Source organism: Leptinotarsa decemlineata, unplaced genomic scaffold (genome assembly GCF_025532065.1).
Source record: "Leptinotarsa decemlineata unplaced genomic scaffold, Ldec_3_MD MMD2_tig00001064_RagTag_RagTag, whole genome shotgun sequence".
NCBI classification, from domain to species: Eukaryota; Metazoa; Arthropoda; class Insecta; order Coleoptera; family Chrysomelidae; genus Leptinotarsa; species Leptinotarsa decemlineata.
The window spans coordinates 3363988-3389095 of record NW_027412558.1 but is presented as its reverse complement, the minus strand read 5'-3'; the positions used below and the strand labels follow the sequence as shown (position 1 = coordinate 3389095).

Here is a 25108-nt window from a genome sequence, read left to right as displayed (position 1 = left end):
TTTCCTCATTTTTTGAGTTATTGTTTTCGCTTTGTAGGTTATTCTGTTTATTTATCTATTTTTTCAAAGAATTAAATATGAAAGCCTTAGTGTTACTGAAGTTTTACGTTTCAAAATGTATATGAACCCTTCATAGTAAATATTGGGCCTGAAATGGGTGATTACCTCCCATGGAATTATCCTAGGCACGCGCCTGGACTCGCTACTTTCGCACAAGCAACGCTCTTAGAACGCCTTGAGGATTTTTATGTAGTGCTTGTGTTTTTTCCTTAAAAAGTAACATCGAAGGTTTATATTACGCAGTTATTTTTTGCAGTTTTTGCAGTTACTTTCCAGTTTGCCTATCATTACAATTCAGCGGATACTCTGTTGATTGGTTTTTCAAATTGCGGAAGATTAGAAACCCAAGAACTTCAAGGAACATTAACTCTGTCATGAAAAACTATTACCTACTTTTTATTTGGTATTATCAAGGTCAGTATTTTAATTTTCTCAAATATAAACCGTACGAATTTCATAACCCCGCAACTAGATAATGGGTACCGACTCATCCACTGTTCTGTGATATATTTTTCGTCACGTCACTGATATATTATCACCTGTAGAGTACAATGACTCTGGACTGGTAATGTATGCGTGAAATGGTACTTTGCATACAAACACGTACACAAACTACCAAACATTATTCCAAAATTGTAGGACGCGTGCACGTGTTACGAATATACAAATATATACGGTTCGGTTTGATGATACGATCCGTACGGTTTTCACGCCTTTAACATAATTAGATGTTACGTATTTCAAGATCGAGATAGGGGAGTGAGAAAACGCGAAGAACTAGTTGATGTATCAGCCGATTAAGACGTGATTAATGGTCGTACTGATATTATGAGTTTGTGATTCTTCACAATGGTTCAACAAAGTATTATCGTTGTAGAAAATTCTTGCAAGGAAGATTGCTAGTGCTTATACAGTATAACATTCGGACAATCAGTGAGACTGCTGACTCCCTTGCAAAGGAGGGTGCTGCAAGCAGCTTCATCGGACCAGAACCTGTCATTGGCATAGCTTTAGGCTTTTCCAAACAAACATTTCACACCTGGATGGCACGAAGAACCTGTCATTGGCATCTCTATACGCACTCCAAGGCGTTCATTCACCCTTCGAAGCTTGATACCAAACAGTTGTTGGACTAAAGCAATGATGAACTACGATTTCTAACAGGCCTTCTTACAGGTCACTGTCATCTGAATCATCATATGCAGAGAGTCGGACTGTCGAAAGACATTCTGTGTTGCCTCTGTTTGGAAAATGATGAATCAGCAGAGCACATGCTTTGTGCCTGCCCCGCTGTGGACCGAATCAGGTTTTCTGAGTTTGGCAAAGCCGCACTCTTACTATCTGACCTGAAAAACCAGTCACCATACAAACTAATCGGCTTCGTTATGAAGCTGGATTTTTTTGGTCGAGTGTAAACCACAATAAACCCTTGCAGGTTGCGATTGAGGGTCAAAGAGACCTTCTAACCTAACTTAACTCTCTCGTGGGTCGCATGCCCCGCTCGATTCTCCTTTGCTGTAGCCGTTTCCTTTGAAGGCATGTTTTAAGTGATTGACTTCCTCAGGTACACTCTCGGATCCACAGTTAAGTCGGTCCCTCTCAACCAACGTTCAAATTATCCCTGTCTTTTGTCGTGGCTGATGGTTAGAGCCTCTATTCAGGTACCTGTCTGAGTATGTTAGCTTCCTGTTCACTCTAAGGCCCAATGTTTTCTCTCCATGTCTGTTCACCAGAACATCCAAGAAGGCTAAAGTCCCTTGAATTTCTCGTTCCATTGTGAATTAAATTTTTCGGTTGAGAGAATTGAGATATGTTAAAAAACTGTCTTGCCATACTATGAACGTATGAACAACATGCCAACAATATGGTTTTACACGGCCGCTTGCTCTAAGGCCCGTTGTTCGAAATTTTCCATGAAAAAGTTCGCCACCACAGGACTCAATGGACTGCCCATGGCAGTACCATCCGTTTTTTCGTCAAAAAACACCATCCCACTGGGTTGATGATCAACAATGAGCGAAGGGGACAGTTATATCTGCTGGGAATACTTAGTCGCTTCGATTCTTTAACTAGAACCATCGTATGGTTTTAAATCATGCCCGAAAGAAAATAAAGCCGGCCACCACTGGTAATCATGAATCAAACGTGACGTAGATAAGAGAGCGCCAAAGCATAATGTTCTCTGCTCTAGAAGCAGCGAGAATAATGCTACCAGTTTCGACGGAACTTCGGCGAAATTTCTACGAAATTCGATTACGATACTTAAACGCTAGCCGCGAGCATATCGAGACAGTCAAGTTGACGTTACAGTGCGGTACGCGAAGTGATTTAGTAAGGCGATAGACATTCAAATAATAGTTGAAGTGTTTGTTGTATTAAAGTGAAATGAAGTTAAGTTTGATTATTCAGTGTAGTCAATTATTGACCAACCCACGGGGAAAAACGTAACAGTATACAAGGATACCATGTCGAAGCAAACCAGGATCTAACTTTGATAAAGTCTACCGCAGTAGAAGACGAAACTACATGTATAAAAACCCGCAGACCACGGCTAAAAAAGTTATTTCAAAAAAGCAAAAAAGAACTCATGGATTTGGAAGAGGGTAGTGCTTTTAAAGACAATTTCTGCGCGGTATTAAAACAAAGATTGACATTCGAAACATATCTTAGAAGATTGCAAGTTTTTCAAGTACAATAAACTCTACACCCGCCACTGCCGCTATAAAAAACCAACAATCCCATTTTTTTCGACAGTTTATCGGCATCTGCCATCTCGTTAATTAATTCAAGGTCCCACGTCGAGCGGCCATAAAAATCGTCATTGTCGCTCGAACAGATCGTAAATCGCCATGAAAAGTGGCTGCTTTCACTTTCGCGGAGGCTGTGATCTTGAGGAGAAAGCGGTTCATCCGATTGACACGTCGATTTGTGAGCCTCTTTGGCGAATGCCGCCATCAGAATCGATTTCGGTTATCGCAGTTGGCAGTTGGATAATTGAATTGTTACATAATCTGGGCGCGATTATCGATGCAGAGGTCATCGAACCGGACGGAAATGTGGAAACTGTCGAAGCTTTGATTGGACTGAATTGGGCAATCGCATTTGATGTTGGGAAAACAAAATGTTGACAGAAGATAATCAATCAATCAGCTAGAAACAAAAAAATACTGGAGGAGCTGTGAAAATTATGAATACGAACAAAAAACTGTGAAACCCGTATTCGTACTGAGATTGTTCAAAACATAGATTAGGAAAAGAAGAATACTTCAGAATATTCCAGGAACTTTTTTGAACTGTTTGGGATCAGTCTAAAATCAACTTTTTCAATTCTTCGGAAAAAAATGCAGTAGTCTATAAGGCTAGACTTTCTTTCCATCTCTCCATGAAATCCATTCCAGTAATTGTGTTTCCTCAGGCCCTATTTTTGACCCGTGAATATCCGAAAACGTGTGTTTGGGAAAAACTGAATTTTCTCGCAAAAATCGCTTGTCGTATTTAATTCGACTAGTGACTTCTGGTTCAACATTCACATTGGTCAAACGGAGAGGACTCCTGCCAATAGGATAAAATATCCTAGGAGTAGTTTATTCGAACAAGAAGTCACATTTTCCACCATTTCCACCATTTTCAACTGTGGAATTCAATCATGACTATGACGAAATATACAGGGTGTAACATAAGTACGTTGAAATATTCAAGTGACGTATTCCTGAGACAGTTTTAAGAAAAAAAGTCTTTATGAACTTGTGTCCGAAAATGCTTCGATTCGGAGATACGGGGTGTCGAAATTGAATTTTTTTGTTCGCTTTTTGAAAATAACTATTGCAAAAAGTAAGTTATTTGCACGAAATTCGGTACCCGGGTTTTTTTGACGTGTGAAATCATAATTTCGTATTAATTTTCATGTAACATCTAGAGGGCGCCGCGTACGCTGTCATTATTTATTTCAAATTGCCCTAACTTTTTTGACAGTAAACTTTTGGTACTTTTCATGAAAAAACCTAATTCCCACACCTTTTCCAAGTAAAAAAGGTACATCTCCTCAACAACGCGAGAGGTGATCGTTTTCGAGATATTTACAATTTTCTATATCGATGCATATTACTTAGCTCCTAGGGCGCTAAGTGAAGTTGCTGAGAACATTACAAAAACTAAGTATGTGGTGGATCTCGTCAAAATAAACAACTTTTTCCTATAAAATGTTTAACGAAGAATGATTCGTTTTCGAAATACAGATTGTTGAAATTTTTCAAAACATGGTATGTTTTTGTCATACATTTTTTGCAATTTCAGTTATTTTCATCAAACTTTATACGCAGTATACCCGTACAGATTTCTCCTAAACTGAGCATTATCAAACTGCTTATTCAATTCAAATTAAGAAAAATTGTCAGGTTTAATTATTCAATTAGAAAGTGCTACATTTCGGAGTTTGTAAAAAACAATTCGGAGAAGTACTATGTTATTTATTAGGAAAATGAGCATATAAAATTGAACGAAACAACTGTTACAAAGTGACAACCCCCAACAGTAATACAAGCTTCTGCTCTCCTCATCAAAGAATTCCGCACCCGTTGAAAAATACCCGGAGTGTTTCTTATCGTTTCGCAGAAAACTATGATGCGATCCCTCACATTTCCTCGTTTTCAATGGGGTTATCATAAACTAGTGATTTTACGTTCCCCAAAAAGAAAAATCGACGGGATTGAGGTCCGGTTACCTCGGGGGCCTTCTCTTCCTCTCCATCGTTGGGGATATGCTACGTCTAAAAAATGTCTTGCTATCACACTAAAATGAGCAGGAGCTCCATCGTGCATGAATCAAGAGTGATTTCGGACACCAATGGGAACATCTTCCATAAGTTAGGAAAACTCTTGTTCCAAAAAATGTAGGTAAGCATCTCCATTCAAACCTAAGGGGAGAAAATAGGGCCCAATTAAATAATCCCCAATTATGCCTATACCCATACATTAAAAGAGAATCTGTCTTGGAAATGAGTTTGCGTTATCACATGTGGGTTATCTTCCGCCCAGATGTGGTTGTTATGGAAGTTCATGATACCACTTCTTGAAAAATTAGCCTCATCTGTGAAGAGGAGTTTCGATAAAATTTGTGGATGTTGTTCGACTTTTCTATGAAGCCATTGAGTAAATTCGATATGTGGTTGGAAATCACGTAGCGTAACTGCCTGGACACGCTGAATATGATTAGGATATAATTGCTGTTCCTTTAAAATTCTGTAAACCGTCATGTGACTCACATTCAAAGTTTGACTAATTTTTCTTGTACTTGTCTCTGGATGTTCACTAATTTCTTCGAGAACCGCCTCCTCCAATTCTACAGTTCTTGTAGTCCGTGGCTGTCTGCAAACTTTGTTTCAAAGCGTCCAGATTCGAAAAGTCGCCGGAAAAGATTCGCAAATATCGCAGCACAATGAGTCACGCGTTGGGGATACCTTTCCTGATAGATGCGTCTGGCCTCGCTTGAATTTCCGTCAGCCAAGCCGTATGCAAAAATCACTTTATAAACTCCGGACTGTGAATTTGTCAATTAATAGTCAAAAATGTGACAGCAAACAAACTTTCACAGCCTACTCGATTTAATTAACTTAATTTGCAAGCGGAGAATGACAAAAATTATTGAAATCAAATTTGGCTATAAAGTAATACGCATAGATATAGAAAATTGTAAATATCTCGAAAACAATCACCGCCAGCGTTGTTGAGGAGATGTACCTTTTTTATTTGGAAAAGGTGTGGGAATTAGGTTTTTTCACGAAAACTACCAAAAGTTTACTGTCAAAAAAGTTAAGGTAATTTGAAATAAATAATGACAGCGTACGCAGCGTCCTCTAGATGTTACATGAAAATTAATACGAATTTATGATTTCCCACGTCAAAAAAAATCCCGGATACCGAATTTCATGCAAATAACTTATTTTTTGCAAGAGTTATTTTTAAAAAGCGAACAAAACATTCAGTTTCAACACCCCGTATCTCCGAAACGAAGCAGTTTCGGACATAAGTTAATAAAGACTTTTTTTCTTAAAATTGTCTCAGGAATACGTCACTTGAATATTTGAACATACTTATGTTACACCCTGTATGTGGGAGAAAGGAATGATACGTAATTTTTCAAAGTGCATGGAAATCAGTCGATTCAAGAATTCATAAAAATTGTTCATCCAAACTGCTACGAATTTGTTTTGTAAATTGGTAAATAGTTTTCAATTGGGGTTCAGGTTCTTTCAGCCCTTTGTGATAGAATATCTTTTTTGATAGTGTTGTTATTATGTTTGTTTGTATGTATGCATGTAGCGTTGTGAGAAAAGATTCATTGGAGAAATATGATAAAGGAAAACCGTGGTTAACTGCAGTCATCAACAGACTATTCGTGAAGATCATTTGAAACTAGGTATTTGATATGAAGCAAAAGTTTAGAGTACTCAAACGAGCTGATTAACGGAAAGACAGATTTTTAAACAGAAGTACAAATGAATAAGTTGCGTTTGAAAATACAAGAATTTTATTGGCGACAGTTCTGCGAAAATGGCGAGATATTTGTTGGGGAAAAATCACTATAGCAGGTTGTTCTTTCCCTATTTTTTCCTATGGACTATTTTGTAGAATCCCTTGATAAGTATCCCCGTAACAAGCTTTATGAATTGAATTTCTATTTGTCTTTTTTTTTCAATTCTAATACTGTGTTGATTGTAAAGAATCCTAAGCTCTTGCATTCCTCTTCATTGGAGATAATATACTTAGAGATATTTGTCACTTGTGAAGAAGGTTGTGAGGTTTTCTGGTGTCGTCCCATAAAGCTTCGAATATTAATGGTCATTCCACTTTGATGAAGGTATCGGCGCTTTGTACAATGTAAATACCCGCAGTTTTCAGTGTTATATGTGGATATTGTGAATTACAGGGGAAAACCGTTGTGAATGGCCCATAACAGCAAGTACTTCTTTCAATGCTCAATGTTAAGATGGTCACGAATCCACAAAAGGTCGAAGATCATTGAATACGTGTACACAACTCCTCTAAAAATCCTTGGATAAATATATGTACACCTCTACCAGTACCAATGATAGTAATTAATGTAATCATTAATTTCCCCTGGTCGCCTTTCAATTCGACTCAAACAAATTCACAGACAATTCATACTGGGGTCAGGAGGTTAATTAAAATTATTTTATTGAAAGGGGTTCGGCATAATTCTCAGATCTTATCTTGATTTTGTCTAACTTCGTTAATTTTATTGCCAATCACGATCTCATTATTCATGTTAGTTTTGATATGCATGCATATACTTGTCTTATAATCCAGTTCTTTAATAACATGCCCGAACTTCACTGACGTACACCGGATTGGTGATTTTGCAAAAAATTATATTGAGGCTCAGGAAATTTGGTCTTTGTTAGGTACTTTACAATCATGACTGGGTTACCATCGATACAGTAACAGGTTAAGAGCAAGCGCAGGTTTCTGAATAATTTTTGAAACAAATAAATCGTGATCTACAACAATCAATTCCATTGTTTTTTTTGTAGTGGAATATTTTGGCTTGCAAATTCGCAGCGGAGGGTCGAACCTAACTCAACCTAACCTTATTCTCTGTAATAAATAAGGTACAGGTTGGCTAATTTAATCGGACGATTAAAATAAATATAACCATCGAGTTGACCATTATTTCCATAAATATGGTTCGTAGTGCCATCCGTAGAAAATGAAACAAAAATCGAAAAAGATCGTTTTGAACACGAGTAAAATTAACCCATTATAACTTTTCCTTCCCGAGATCCAACAACAGATTAACCCGATAATGTCTATCTAATAATCTCTGCGAGAACTGATATGATCAAAGGATTGGCAAACGATATATTATTGTAATTAGAAAGTAAAGATTGAATGCCGTTTAATCAAGCCCATCAAAATGAAACTATGAACGTATAATCATTTAGAAATTTTGCTCGATACGTAACATAAAAATTACGGCTGCGAAAGTGAAGATGATTGGGTACTGCCTGTCAAGAAATGATATATAGACTGGGCATGTTTTGATTTAACGTCATATATCTATATACAGATCTAGAAGAGTGAAATCATGAGTTGAATATTACGAAATTTGGCCGATGAGGTAGAAATTTACCTTTCAGACTTTCTTGAAATAGATGATTGAGTAACGACAAAAGAAAATGTTGCTCCACGGGACAGGTGAACACCTGGTGGTTTAGGCAGATGGAAATTAATGATGAGAGTATGAAAAATACTAATGAAATAAAAAACTAATGAAATAGTTTACAAACTATAAATCTTGTTTCACATTTCATACCTACTTCTTCAGCTATTTCATTGTAACACACGTTTCATAGAGATGACCTATTCTTGGTTGGCTGACGATGCAAAATAACCAATAATTTTTGAACCAAAAATTACTTCACAAAATTGCAAATTTTTTACCACAAGGCAGCGTATGGGGACCAAGAGAATGTCCTAAGTGAATAAAGACAATTGTTGGAACAGATGAAGATAATGAAATCAGAACTACTACAGATATCATTACCAAATTGTCATCTAACCATATTTGTTCGACCTTCACCATAGTCAGATTATACTATTTTCAACTGGACTATTTTGACGAATACAGGAAAATTGACTCATTATAAAAAGAAGTCAAGGTTGGTGACTTCCAGTTTTTGAAAACATCTGACCCAAAGAAATTATCACTGAAGCTCATCAAGTGGAAGATGGTTATATCTGAGTGATAGATGTAAAAACGAACAAAGACTTATTCAGTAGATCTGTGGCTGAGTTATCGACGCTGAAAGACCTAACTATATCAATTGAAGAACAATAGTTCTTCACCGAGAGTACATGAATTATTCAGTTGAAAAGTTTAATTTATGTGTTTGCTTTTATAGTATTTATATATTTATCTCTAAATAGTTGGTGGAAATGAATATTATTTTAAAAGTAACTACTACTACAAATTAAAAGTAATTACTAAATACATTTCTACTGAGAATAAAGCTCACGAAAAACTCACTAGCAAACCACTTCTCAACGACAGATTTTCATACTGCAAAGTCAATGTTTATCAAGCAAAGCCTTCAACAGTATTTTTTTCGCCAAAAAGCATTGCTTCGTCAACACACAAAATTCCTTTTTACCTATTTTTTTGAAATTAACAAAACTTGCTTCACTCAAAATGTTCTAGTCCCAGAAACTAATAGTCCAACAGCTGTGAACTTTGTACACATTTCTTTTGAAGGATAGGGTTAACTAAAAATCTAATTGATTCAATACTAGTAGCGTCATCTGTGTGTTAGCCTACCAACGTTTTAGCCCACCTCGTAGTTGAAATTTAGTAGGCACGGTGCATTTAGATTTTGCTGAATGCCGTTTGGCCTAAAAATGAACCCTTTACTTCCCAATGCATTATTGATCACAGAAAGAAAACTTTAGGTGAACATGAACATTATGAATATTGTATCATAAAAACAACATAATAATATAACTATTGTATGAATTCTATGACATATACGATTTATATTTGCATATTTTCGATATTTACATAATAATTAATAATATTAAAATAAAAAAGATGGGCCAATTCTATACTTTGTAGTTATAGTCTCCAACGCAAACATTTTATGATTAAGCTCAAAAGTTACAACCCCTAAATTGTAATTGAAAGCTTATTGACAGCTCAGTTGAATGTGTTTTCCATAGCCTTTTTGCTCTGGCTCTCTTGACTGCAGAAATTGAGTATAAATGTCTACTGAAACGAACAAAAACTTCCACCATTTGAGTGTTTTTTTTGTTATATTAATGAATATAAATTTCATCTTGAAGTGTTTCGCAACTAACCAGAAGGCTAAATACATTTAAATTCTTCAAAGCAGGTTGATAGTGTTTTGTGACAATATTTTGCAGAAAATCATTTCAATTCTCTGAAATATTTTCATTTAGGAAAACACTACTGGGCTCGTTCTTCGATATAACTTCTACATTTCATTTAATTTCGGTCATTAAATGATTCCAACAGCATTTGAAAGACCCGGCTACCATGAATAAATATTTCCCAGTGCAAACCGCTGCAAAATTACCTAACAAGCTCGTTACTTAAAACAAATCTTGGCAAATCTTCGCTATCTGAGATTTATTGCTGTTACGAAACCCAGCATCATCACTGTCTTTAAATTGCCATTTTCGAGCACATACCGGGCGTACCCTAATGGTTCGTTCGAGTACGTGACTATCTTTGGAAGTGTGTCAATCGTTTTCACACAATACTTCATTCGACATCGATAAGTATAGTCACAATACATTTGCGCAACGAAAATAATCGGCTTATAGTCCAGTAATCATAGCAAGTTCACCACGGAATTGAAGATGCCCAGCTATAAACTTGTATTTTGACATCATAAAAGTTGTCCCAGAACCTACATATGGTAGGGTGTACGACACTAATGAAATCGAAGGTCAAAGGTCACAAAAATCGGTTTATTGCAAATTTTTTGCAAATACCTCGTTTCCTATGGGTTTTTCGCTATTTTTATTCATTATCAATATTGTAAAGGATTAAATTCCTTCCAACTTTTGTATAATTTTTTTTTTCATAAGTTGAATCGTTTTCGAGAAAGAGGTCGGAGATTAGTAGATATACAATGCCGTTTCTGGACCAAAACAACATGCTTCATTTTAGTAATTTACAATCATTTCAAGGTCATTCGAACTGGACGGCGAAAAAGGTCCTCATCCATTAGGATGAAGTGAGGAAATATCATATGGGTGGTCGTATTAGATAAAATTGAACTCGGGGATGAAGAAGATGATCACTTGGTGATTGAAACACGTGTCGAGGTGGTAAAAATAACGGTTTGTTGTTGAGATATCACATCAAATGAAAGAAAAACGAATGCCGAGTTTATTGGTATGGAAGAAAAACTGGCCGCCATTTTAGTTTTTCAATTTACAATAAGTTCTGCATTCCTTTTCCTTTCATTTGATGTGCTGCATGCGGCGATTCGACTATTGTCAACGAAGATACGGCTTAGTACCTTTCTGACACGTCAGCCTTTGGTATAAATGCTGAGGTTAGGTTAGGTCAATAGGGACTGGGCTTTTTCGATCCTTCACGGCAACCCGCAAGGGTTTATTGTGGCTCACACCTTTTCAAACTCGACCAAATAAACCCAGCTTCTTGACGAAACCGATTGGTTCTTATGGTGAGTGATCTTTGAGGTCAGATGGTGAAAGTGTGGTTTTACCAAACTCTTAAAACCTGATTCCGCTTGAAGATGAACACTCGATGATTGAAACACGTGTCGAGGTATTACAAAAAAACGGTTTGGTGTTGGTACAGAGCTTCAGTATTACTCATCGCCAAGTTCAATTCCATGTAATACGACCACCCAAATGATATTTACTCATTTCATCCAAATGGCCAAAGACCTTCCTCACCGACCAGTTCGAATAATCTTGAAATGGTTGAAAATGACAGAAAAGAAGCGCCATAAGAAAAAGCATGGGATTTTGGTCCAGAAACGGCATTGTATATTTACTGTGACTGTGCGATAAGAACATAGTTTCAAGGTCAACCTGTAGTCCTTGTCGAAAACACGCCTTATAAAGTTTATTATTTGTTGATAAATACATAATTATTATTAATTTTTATTTCTTATTGACTATCAAATTATATTTTGTAATGTAATAGTTGATAAGACAGATTGGAAAACAATTTTACATGAAAGTTCAAGTTTTTCTCGATATGTACAAATAAATGAAGTCTGCTTACCTTGAGGTACTGCAAAAGCTTGATAGAATTGTGATAAATATGTCAGGATTGATAGACGATCAGGAACCGAGTATTCAACCATATCTTCTGGTTCAAGAAGGGCTGGAATGCCTAGGTGATGTTCTGCAACTCTAAAAGCTAGTTCGTTGTTGTGGTAAACGTCGTCTTTGTGAAGTTTTGAAAAGTCTCTGCAAAAAATGAAATGACAATCAAAAGCTTAATTCGAAAGTATCTCAAAGTTGTTCAATTGAATAAACTTATTCGATTCAATTACAGACGGTTTTGCTCTGCCATTCCTGACAGACCAGGTTTTTCACAGCTACAAGTATGGTGCATATGGAATGTCTTTTACTACTAATATTACCAATAAACATTGAACATGAATTTGACTAATTGGAATTGGGTAGATTGACTTTGAACATTTGAATATAAAGTTTTTCTCAAGAAACTGCATGTAACTATAAATTTTCATTTATCTATTTTGGACACGTAAATGTGTACACCCTGTTCCAAAAATTACTGCACATATTTAGTAATAAAGTGACGACATACACTTTTGTAAGTATATAATACAAGGATTACGAAGTGAGAATTTGTTGTGTGAAAATCTGAACCATTTCTTGATTACATTAATGAAGATAAAGAACAACAAAGGACACAAATAGGATCCTTGTGGAACTCCTGAAGTGCCAGTAGAGGACAACGTGATATCTAAGACAAAGTATGAAGCTGACTACCTTAGCAAGCCACTATGATGATAGTCGAATTATTATTGAATTATTGATTACCTCTGAATATTCAATGTACTACACGTTCGTTATTGTCGAGTGTTCAATTATATTCAATGACCTCGTTGCGACAAAGTCACTTAATTTATTCCTGTTTTCATGTTTTCAGTTGTTTTTATGCTTTTAGCTGTTTTTATGATTTTACCTGTCAAAACTATAATATAAAACAACTGTTGTGAAAATATCCTCATAACTCAACGATTGGATTAGTTGAAATTGACAATTTCAAAATATGATTTTATATAATCCGTGAGATTTTCACTAAACATTTTACAAAAACGCAACACATGTTTCGTTATATACGCCTGAAGAAGCTATTGTATGACGAAACACGTGTTGTTTATCTCTCACAATGAAGTTTCTCTTGAAAACGTAACGAATTTTCATCTAGTACCGACCGATTTCATCACTTACGTAATCCGCTTTCCAGTTGATATCCATAAATACCTCAAAAGTTAGAATTTACCCCGATTCTCAAACATTTTTTTTCTAATAACCACTGTGCGTTCTTAGGCGAAGCCAAGCACAGAAAAACTCTTATAAAAATGTTTCTTTCACACTTGGAATCGGACTCGGTTCAAAGTTAAGGCAATGCTACCATCTGTTGTATCCGTCCATTCAAGCATATACACAGAGAGCGCTAACCGATTCTGAGTATGACATTACTGAAAGTAGATATCTCTGCCTCTCTTGTTAACGTCTTTTTGTATACCTAACTGTGAAATGAATAAAAATCATACCATACAATATGGACTTCGAATAATTGTCAGCTTTCAGATTATAATTTATTCGGAGTACTGCTGTAGATTGCAGCAATTGGTATCTTACAAACTTCAAATTGAAGTTGGCAAAAAGTGTTTTTTTTGTGTTCAGACTGTGTGGCAAACGATATAAAATGAAAAGTGGAGAAATTAGATGTTACAGTACAAATAGAGTCATCTTCACTGATACTGGAGAGTAATGATCAATTTTCACACGAATGATCATATCATCTGTGGTGGAACGTGAAACCTGACATTTTCATCTCAGTTCCTCTTCCTGCTGAGCACAATTTAATGAAATCAGCACGATTTTAAGTTATAGGGAAATGGCCCCGATATCAAGTTGACCATTTAAGGAGGTATTATCGAGATGTGAAGGTAATCTTCCTAGTTTTGTAATAAATATGTGATTCATATTTAATGAATTCAAGACAAATATGGCGAGGAAACTTTCCAAAGAGGACACTTGTTAAATAATTTCCTTCACATATACATTTATAGATATACATCTGGTTTGAGGTCAAACGAGTGATTCAAAATGTTCATTATACAATTCCTTCTGCGGATTGAACCATTTTATATCGGTTATTTATGAAACTTTCAGAAACTAGTCGTTTATTACTCGTACATACAGTAATATACGAATCATCTAAAATTAGAATCGCTGAACTATAAAAATAATTATGCACTTCCAGAATTGTGGTCTGAAAGACTGTTTAATTATTGATGCGAATAAATATTCTAATTAATTCAGTTTTCTATAAATCATATCAACACAAGAACTGGTTGTCTACCCACATGATGGCAGGTGAAATGCAAGTTTATCAATTCTCATCATGTTTCAGCACATATTGATTGAATATAGGTACTAATGATTGATGAGAACACGTTCCTATGAATTTATAAAACAGAATGACAATCTAGTTTTCCAATAAATCATATATAGTAATAATAAATGGTCTTTATTTTACGTGGCGTAGTTTAGCAAAGTGTTATTCTACCACTGAACCGCAGTCGAAAAATTAAACATTACAAAACAACTGGCATAATATAAATTCATTTCAGGACAATAGTAAAATAAAATATAAATGTTAATGTTGAGATCACTGTTGTGGTTGATATTTCTAAGGCCTTTGACCGTGTGTGACATGAGGGTTTGCTGGCCAAATTTCGATGCTATGGCTTGTCTGATCATTCCTATGTATGGCTCTCCAGCTTCCTGAAAAAACGTTTCCTGCGAGTGGCCATCGGTGGATATCTATTATATACTTTTACCATCAACGCTGATGTTCCCCAGTGTTGAGACTCTAGTTATTTTTCCTTTCAGGAATCGCCATTAAAACTGTATTTTTGTTCTAACAAAATTTTAATGACGTTTCCAAAATAACTTCTGACAGTCTCTTTCTTTTTTTATAACAAATATATGGTGAGCAAAAAAATATAAAAACAAGCAACAAAATGAATAATCATAAAATCTGAATAACAAGTTTCAACATCCTCCCTACTGCTAGAGGAACTATTTTTCCTCTAGATCCAATAAACAAATTTTTGTCACTGGTCGCCTGTATTCGGCATTTAAAGTTTTCACTAATACGATACGTACTCTGCTATCAGGACCTGAGTAAGTTGCAGTTACGCGCCCCAACTTCCATGCATACCTCGGTAGAGTGTTATCAGTTAGTATAACAACATCAATAACTTGGATAGATTTTTGGGTTATCTTCTGTTTACCCCGTTTACCCCTGCCCAGACAATCGTTGTCTGGGCTGAGGCGTATACAAGAGCCATCTCCACTTAACGACCAAAAAGAGAATGATTGGGTGTAAGTGCTTCAAGATCGGATGGATCGCTTGATACTCTGGTAGGAAGCCTGGAATTGACTATAAGCTCAGCTTCAGCAAAAAAAATTGTAGAGTTTCTTCTTTGAGAGACAATTCCTCTAGACAACATTGCATCCACAACAGATGAACTGTTAATGTTTTGGAGAGCAGTCTTCAGTTCTTTCGCAGCAGCAACAAAATTTGTTCCATTATCACAAAAGATGATCTTCGGCTGCCCTCTTCTCGCTACCATTCTCCATACAGCCATAATAGCCGATTCACTGTTGAGAGTGTGTGAAATTTCCAGGTGAAAAGCTCTTATTGACAGACAGGTGAAGATGACTCCCCAACGCTTCTCTTTTCGTCGACCAATTTTAACGTGAAGTTGTCCAAAATAATCCATCGCCACGTTGACGAATGGCCTTATTTCTCGGGTGTGCCTCTCCCTTGGGACTTGCCCCATTAGTGGTGGAAGTGGTTGAGCGTTCTCACTCCTACATCCTGTGTCTAAATTTTTCATTTTTCGTGGTATGTTTGATGAGTAATTGATGAGTAATTTCGTATAGTCGTGTTTAGGATCCGAAATTACTGGTTCTCTTTTTTTTCATGCTAATACTAATGCTAAACTTATCAGGCCAGATATAGTCATCATCAAGATTCCTGTTGATCCCTGCAGTTCCTCGTCTAGGTCTGTTCAGCAAGGATGTTTGTGAATTTATCGAGGCATCTTTTTCCATGTCGTGAGTTTGTCGGGGTCACCAATGCTAAGACTTTTTTCCTTACAGGAATCGTCAATGAAACTGTATTTTTAGTCTAACAGAAAGTAAACAGATTCAATTCAATGCCACAAACGCCGAAATGTCAAAATTATTATTAAATATAAGGTTTCCTTAATGTATTTGATGTCTGGGAAGAAATTTTTGACCAAAGAAGTGGGTTTGTGAATGGAATAAGCGAAATGGAATTCTCCTTTGTTTTGCATTTTCAATCACCTCCAGATCGGTACCAATATTATTGAATAAATGTATGCCACTGTTTCTTATAATATTTAATTTTGTATTGGGCAAAACATCTAAAAACAACACGTTTTTATTCCTTGATTTGTTTTCGTAGACCGCTTTGTTTCCCAAAAAATAAAAAATGAAAACGAAAAGTGGATGAAAACAACTAGTGTGCTGTGTTGAAATCAATTGTTTGCGATGTTCGCCATTTGTCAAGTTATTGTTGTGAACACGGATATTTACGAAACAATATTTCCGGACGTTCGCCCTCTTACATTTTTCCACCCTGTACACTAATGAAGGAAATCAAATGCAATCTTGAAAATGTTGTGACTCATATTCTCTCACATTATGACATCCTGTGTCTCTGTATAAACCTAACAGTTGTTACTGTTATATGGAGATAACTGCAAGTACACAACTTCAGTATATCTTCCTTTATGAACTCACATGAGATTGTAATCTTCTAGAAGAGAAGCCGCTTTTGTATTGTGAACAATTTACGGTTATATTTTTCCCATTGCAAACAATGCAAGGTTGTTGAGACAGTAGTAAAAGATGCTTAGGTCAATATTCTGAGATCGCCAAACAACAACTCTGTGACCGCACATATTGTTACATTCAACCTTTTGTTGCCGTGATTGACAGTGCAGGATACCGGAAGCATAGGTAGAAATACATTGAGATTGAAAATCATCTAATTTCATTCGCCAAATATTTTACTAATGAATTTTGCAATTCTTTCATCAAAAGTAATACCACAAGATTGCTTCCAGAAATATTTTCGATGGAATCATTCGATACATGAACAAAATATAAATTATCACATTGAATCATTCATTACCCGACCAACAAGAAATTTCAGAGTTCGCATTTTTCAATAATAAGATTTCATTGCTGAAATATATCGAACCTTGACAGGAGACCGCAGAGCCGGCACACAAATCGCCGACTTGCTTGACGCTGCTAGATGCATTAACTGTACGTCGCGTATTTTTTTCGATTTCAATGAAATTGCTTCTAATTAGAATAATGTTTCGATTCGAATGAAAAATGTCGGTTTCAAGGAAATACTCTTTATAAATGGTTTCTCAGAAGGTGTGTTGTCACATTGACTATTTCTATAGATATATTTTGTCTCATGAAAAAAATAGAAGTACCATTCAAAAGGTGTAGTGGTGTGCTGAGGATGGGAAAATTGAAGAAACCAAGAAACCATATTATAAGTAAGGATTGAGATTGAATAAGGGTGAAAGAAGACCTGTTGATGACAAGTGACATGAATTACATCGTACCACCTTAAGGGAGAAGAGCTTATCCAGCATCGCTGACGCCATTTTATGCTGATGTTGCTGAATCGACCTGAAGACTGAACTCCATTTATAAATTAGTCAGTTGCTAGATTTCATACAGTAAACATCTCTGTAATTTCGAATTTTCACAGTTTGTAATTAAAATATATTTTTAAAAAGTGACTTTGCGTGTACGTTGATATATTTCATGTGACAGATGACAGAAAATGGATGGTTTATAATGGGTGACAAAAGAAGGTGATGTATGACAGATGGGTTATTGAACGTTATACAAAACTTTTCATTCATTATGTGTGGCTCCTATTATTTTTTATATGTGAACTGTCAAATATCTCGTGATATGACAATTAAATTGAAAACACATATATCTGTTTACAAACAGAATAATTGAATTAGGTAACAGATTATACTTTTGAAAAATGTTTCAGAATGAAATAATTTCTGTAAAAATTATTAGATCTTCAAATGTCAATTATTTCTGGAAAATTGAAAGTGATTTTTGTAATGACAGTTTGTTCTGCAGATTCAATTTTGATAAAATTGGAGATTTTTATGGAAAAATATTCTACATCGCCAGCCAGTGAGTTAGTGACTCAGTCAGTCATTCCGTGAGTCAGTTAGTCACCAACCAGTGAGCCAGTCGGTAAGTCAGTCAGTGAGCCATTCAGAGTCACACAGTCATCAACCATTCGAGTCAGCTAGTGAGCCAGTCAGTTAGAGAGTTGATCATCAGTTATTACCCAGTGAGTCAATCAGTCATCAACCAGTGGGTCGGTCAGTCAGTGAGTCTGTCGATCATCAGTCATCAACCAGTGAGTCATCAGTCAGCCAGTGAGTCAGTCATCAGTCATCAACCAGTGAGTCAGTCAGCCATTAACCGGAGAGTCCGTCAGTCAGTAGTCGGTGGATCGGTCGGTCAGTGAGTCAATCAGTCAGTCAACAGTCGTTCGGTCGGTGAGTCTGTCATCAGTCAATCATCAGACAGTAACTGAGATTTCTGGTGTGACAGAAGCTGATTGGAACATTACTTGGTCCATTAGTTTTCTCAGCGTATCGATATTTATGTCCTCATTCATCGCAAAACGCCGCCCTTTCATGTTTCTCTTCAATCTTGAGAACAGGATAAAGTCGCTGGAGCCAAATCTGGTGAATACGTTGGCTGAGGAATCATTAAGGTGTTGTTTTTGGCAAAACAATTACGAACAAGCAATAACGAGTGAGCAAGTGCATTATCGTGATGCAAAGGCCATGAGTTGTTTTTCCACAATACCGGACGTGTTTCTTTGTATGACTACTCGTAAGCGGCGCATATCTTTAAGATAATACTTCTTGTTGACCGTACGAACATGTGGTCGACCATTGTCAATGAAAACTCATTTGGACAGTCTGTTTTGTTATGAAGATATACTGGGTGAATCGAATCTCGAAAACACTTTTTTCGAAATTTTCGAATGAAACACTGAATTTTTTTGTCAAGATGTTATTTCCTCTCGAAAATACTTTGTCAAAACCATCGTGTTTGTTGTATAGAAAAATGCTTAGCATTTTGATAACAATTGCTTAAAAAAATATTTATTTTCAACATCAAACTTCTTCAGCAGAAATTTTGATTATCAAATTTCAGAATGAAATAATTTCTGTGAACATTATTAGATCTTCAAATGTCAATTATTACTGGAAAATTGAAAATGATTTTTGTAATTGCAATTTGTTCTGCAGATTAAATTTTGATGGACAATAATCTACATCGTCAGCCAGTGAGTCAGTTAGTGAGTCAGTCAGTCGGTGAATCATTCAGTGAGTCACTCAGTCACCAACCAGTGAGCCGGTGAGTCAGTCAGTGAGCCATTCGAGTCAATTAGTGAGCCTGTCACTCAGAGAGTCATTAACCAGGGAGTCAGTCAATCAGTGAATTGGTCATTATTTATTACCCAGTGAGTCAGTCAGTCATCAAGCATTGAGTCAGTCAGTCATAAATCCGTGAGTCAGTCAGCCAGTGAGTCAGTCAGCCACCAGTCAGTCAATCAATTATCAGTCAGTGGAACGGTCAGCTAGTCAGTCACAGTGAGTCCGCCAGTGAGTTAGTCAGTCACTCAGTCATCAGTCAGTCAATCAAGCTACATGCGTGTAGTAAAAAAGTGCGTGGCATGAATCAACCGATATGCCGACACCCTCAGCATCTTCTCTAATAGTGATTCGAGATTCTCCGCTTACTTAACATTTTCATCAGTTGTTGATGTGCTGAGGCGTCCAGGGCGAGCGTCGTTATTCACATCTTGTCGGCCTGAATCAGTGTACAATCACCGTATGCCACTGCCAACATTTCGAGTATTTTGAGGACGTAATTCCATTTTTCACACAGAATTTTATGTGTATGAGTATTTCAACCTCCTATATGTTCTTTGGATATTTTTCTGAGATTGTTTAATTTCACCCCTTATTTTTTAGGAACCCAAGAACAAATTTATAAAATAAATTACTTACATGAGGTCAGGTCTGAAGTGATGTATAATAGCACAAAAGGCAAGTCCGTCTCTCCAAGATGTTGTCATGTTGTCGATTTTGACACCGGGATAGCCCTCTGTCATTTTTTTGCACCAGAGTTCCAAACCCTTTGTTCCTCTTCGCTCACTCATTTTGGATGGATTTCTGAAACAAAAACAAAATATTAAGAATTTGTTACTAAAAATTTTCTGAGGTTACGAAAATAAGTCTCGATATGTGGCAGTTGACATTGCGTTCAGCTTACAGGAGGTAAGAGGCATATTTTTCAGATAGGAATGATGAATTTGCTGAAATTTTGAATACTTGTTTCAATTACTGAATTATTTTATGCAGGTTGTTCCAAAATGTATAATTTCATAGATTTTCATTAAAAAAATATTTTACGATAAAGCCACGAAAATAATCCATAATCCATAGTACTAAATGCTTATTCAACTGAATCTGTGGTTCAGTTCTAATAACACTCTTATCTTTCGAAGCGTGCTTAACGCAGAATTTGACAACCACATGAAATATTAAAAATTTCACTTATAACAATTCTGTGGACGACAAAAAATTGCACTAAACAGTGAGTAAAAGGTTGAGCTGGTCTATGAGTGACTTAACATTTTATAAAGCCGTTAAATGTTATAGTCGGGGAGCCAGACAACAATTGAGTAATTTTCATCCATGATAAATTGTTTAAAATTGATTGATTGATAGAAGTGCGATTTATTTGAAAAGTGTGGAGTATTCGGGAATATTTATGAATCGTGACCTTTTTTTTCCCTGCACTTTGAATACTTCGATATTACGTCCGCTTATAGGAAGTGAAAATATCTATTTTATCTTCTCCATTCTTTCATTATTTTTTGAGAATTATTTTGTATATTGATTGGAAGTAAATTATAGACGTAACTTCTCGCTCAATCTAGGTTACTTATTTATTTATTTGTTATACAATACTCTACAGGACATGACCCAATTACAGAGCAGGTAATAATAGAGTATAAACACACGGAAAAACAGATTTTGAACAGATTTTTGAAAAGATCACAAACAAGTTACTGTAAAGTCTACAAACACTACAAACAATACAAACAAGTGACTATAAGGACTACGCATTTTATATCCATTATAGGTGACAAAACAATTATTTTAGGAAGTGGGATTTTATATTTGACACGACAACTAAATATATCTAAATTATCGCTAATAGAGTTTGTCACTTTACACATGGTATGGATCGGAGAATTTTCCAGAACATTTAAGCGTGATGTTTTTATATAGAAAATACTCGGGTGTCTGGAACAGATTCTAGGACTGTGAATATTAAACTTTTCCAGTAATGTTGGGCAGTCAACTATGCTTTTGATAATTTTACAGGTTAGTACAACACTATAATATTCACGCCTTTTTTCGAGACTGAAAACGTTATGCTTTTGTAGCAATTCAGAGTGGGTTGTTCCTATTGGAGGATAAATGCCACTGGTTTTTAGGCTTAACAGTTTTAAAAATCGTCGTTGAACTGCTTCTATTCTATCAATATGATATTGATAAAAGGGGCTCCACACAACTGACGCGTATTCTAACTTTGATCTTATGAAAGCATAGAATAAAGTTTTTAAGGTCGAAGTTTCTTTGATATCACAACTGTTAAGTGCAATTAATCCGTACAAACGACAGGAGGATGTTACAACATTTTCGATATGCCTGTTAAATGATAGTGCAGTGTCAAATGTGGCGCTAAGATCAGTAAATGTTTCTGGTCTCACCAGGGAAACGTTCTCTATTGAATAATCAAAGATCAAGATGTTCTTTTTCAAGCTGTAGGACATGACCTTACATTTATCCGGGTTTAGCGACAAGTTATTTCGATAACACCATTCTACAACCTGTCCTACGTTTGCTGAAAAGTTCACACAATCATCTATATTCTCAACGAGGCAGTATAGTTTTAGATCATCGGCATATAAGAGGAAACACACTCTATTACATCTGCAATATCATTAGTGAAGATATTGAAGAGCAACGGTCCCAGATTTGACCCTTGTGGAACACCAGAAGAAGGACTATATTCGATAGATTTGAAACCATTGAGCTAAACATATTGTTTTCGATCCCGTAGATAGGACTGAAAGAGTTCGATTAAGGAAAGAGATAATCCAAATGCTACTAGAGAAGTCTGTGTAAATAACATCAGTTTGGACTACGAAATAATCCATTGATTTCTCCACATGACACTCCCATTAAAAAATACCAGGTCAAGAAGTCTATTGAGTTTATTATATACAAGAGATTATTTGAAATAAATTATTAAAAAAGATTATTTGAAATAAATGTTGAAAAAACTGTCCTTTTTAATCTCATTTCAAAGTTTGATTGTTCATCGATTGATTACGTAAGAAATTCACTGAAAGTAAGCAATCATATTATTAACGATATGTTGGATAGTTCTACATAACGGATTGAAAAATAATCCAAAAACTCTTACAACAAAGTTTTTCATGTTGATTCCGTCATAAATATATCGAACTATTGCCTGCATTCGCTGTTGATACTTTTTCAGAAGAAGCGAGAAGAAAATTATGCGTCAATCTGCTCTGCCATGTGTTTCATGGCCAGAGTATACAATATCAACAGTTATATACAGTGCTAGTCAAAAGTCCCCTCCCCCCCTCGTATCTTTTGAACGGGTATACTTATAATAATGAAATTTGGAGTGTGGAAATAAACGGATGTAGGCTTCTTAACTGGTCATAACAGGTGACGCAATAGTCATAAATGACGTCACAAGGCCACTGTGACCAAAAATTTTAAATGGGACCCTATGGCAAGTGAAGGTCGTTTGAAAGGTATTGAAAATACCTATTCAGTCATACCAATTTTGTTTGGGTTTCGGCTGATTTTGATTGATAAATTGAAGAAATACGAAAATTATAGTTTCGCATTTAATTAATGAAGATTTAAGAACCAGTTCTTATAATAAGTGTTCAAAATGTGCTCCATCTACTTCCTGGCAGTAATGCATCCTATTGCTAAACTCTTGTCGTACTCGTCCCAGTGTGTCAGCGGAAATTGCCCTACATTCTTCAACAATTCGTTGTTTCAGAATGGCAATACTGTCAGGTGCTGTAGCGCAAACCTTAGATTTCAAGTACCCCCATAGAAAAAAATCTAATGGTGTAAGGTCCGGTGACCGAGCTGGCCATTCGATCGAACCTCGTCGTCCAATCCATCTACCACGATATTCTTCATCTAGGTAACGTCTTACTGCACCGTAATAGTGTGCAGGAGCACCATCTTGTTGAAACGTTATTTCCAAGTTGTCGAATTCATCTGGATTATCTTCTAGAATTTCAAGAATTAACGCCTCAATATCAGTTTGTAACATCTCCAGATACAATTCACCGGTTAAGTTAGCATTGAGAAAAAGAGGCCCAACTATGTGGTTTCCCAAAATACCTGCCCAAACATTTACTTTTTCTGGAAATTGAGTATGTTTTTCACGAAAGATGTGAGGATTTGTGTCACTCCTCACTCCAATACCTCACATTTTGAGTGTTAACATTTCCATTGAGAAAGAAAGTACTTTCGTCACTAAAACAAATTGTCTGTATGTAGCCTGGTTGTTGGTTTATTTTATCGGACATAGTTTCACAGAATTCTAGTCTTCGGTCGGGGTCATCATCTGAAAGTTGGTGCACCATTTTTAATTTGTATGGATGAAATTTGTTTTTAGCCAACACCCTATGTACTGTCCTTTGACTGACTTCACAGATAGACGCAACTTGGGCTGTGGAAGAAGTAGGGTTCACTACCATTTCTCCAAGTATGTCAATTTTTTTGTCATCACTAATTGTTGGTCGACCAGATCGTTTGGCATCTTGAACACTACCTGATGCTTCAAACTTCCGAAGAAGCTCCCTCAAATAAACCCTCGATGTAGGGCGATCGGGGTACCTCTCATTAAACAGTCGTTCCGCTGCATGGAAATTGTTTCTACATTCACCAATTATTAAGATAGCTGCTACTTTGTCGGCTACAGTACGTACCATTTTGCCTATGTAAACACTTAAACGTCTCGTTAAACAATAGCTTAGGTAAATTTTCAAGGTTTAAACACTTTTGACAAGTAGATAATTCAAACACGTCAACCTTTTTGACAATGAACCAGAGGCGTACTTTAAAATCTTCATTAATTAAATGCGAAACAATAATTTTCGTATTTCTTCAATTTATCAATCAAAATCAGCCGAAACCCAAACAAAATTGGTATGACTGAATAGGTATTTTCAATACCTTTCAAACGAGCTGTCCCATTTAAAATTTTTGGTTACAGTGGCCTTGTGACGTCATTTATGACTATTGCGTCACCTGTTATGACCAGTTAAGAAGCCTACATCCGTTTATTTCCACCCTCCAAATTTCATTATTATAAGTATACCCGTTCCAAAGATACGAGGGGGGGAGGGGACTTTTGACTAGCACTGTATAATACTTTTGTCATTTATTACAGAATTGTATACGTAAAATAATAACAGTGAATGTGAAAAATAATATTCATATAATAAGAAAGTCGACAGTACATCATAGCAGACTATGAGTTAGTTCTGTAGAATTTCTCATATCTTCAAATTATTGATAAACGTCAGCCCTTCGATTATCAAACACTCTGATCTGCCTCAACCATAAGAGAAATGTGACAGACAACCGCACAATCTAGTTGCGAAGTAATGAATAATGAGTGCTCACCAAACTGTGAATATACCGTTGGATTATTTATTATTGTTTTGTATTGCTGTCATGTGATTCGCTCATTCATAGCAACTATTGTGGACTGCTGAAATTGAAGATAAGAACGATGGAATGAAAAAGTTACCCGGAGGAATGGATAAGTTTGATTCATAAAAAAATTAAGAAATTGAATATTTCAAAAGTAAACGTTGTGGAAAAGTTGAGTAAGGTAGATGTATTTGAACATAATACCAATTTTTTTAGGGACAATAAACAAGCACTACAGGAAAATCAAGTCGCCAATCAGGCGGATGACTCTTTTCTGGATATGCTTAGGAGCGGAGC

General features: G+C 36.0%; 1 protein-coding gene across 1 annotated transcript in view; it reads right to left on the bottom strand.

The window, feature by feature from the left end:
• The window catches only part of MICAL-like (protein), a 136037-nt gene that overhangs the window by 27068 nt on the left and 83861 nt on the right, over positions 1 to 25108 (bottom strand). The window contains exons 6-7 of the mRNA XM_074175785.1: positions 20027 to 20191; positions 11860 to 12047 (exon numbers count right to left, since the gene is read on the bottom strand). Coding sequence (XP_074031886.1) covers positions 11860 to 12047; positions 20027 to 20191 — 353 coding nt within the window. The remainder of the gene's footprint in view (positions 1 to 11859; positions 12048 to 20026; positions 20192 to 25108) is intronic.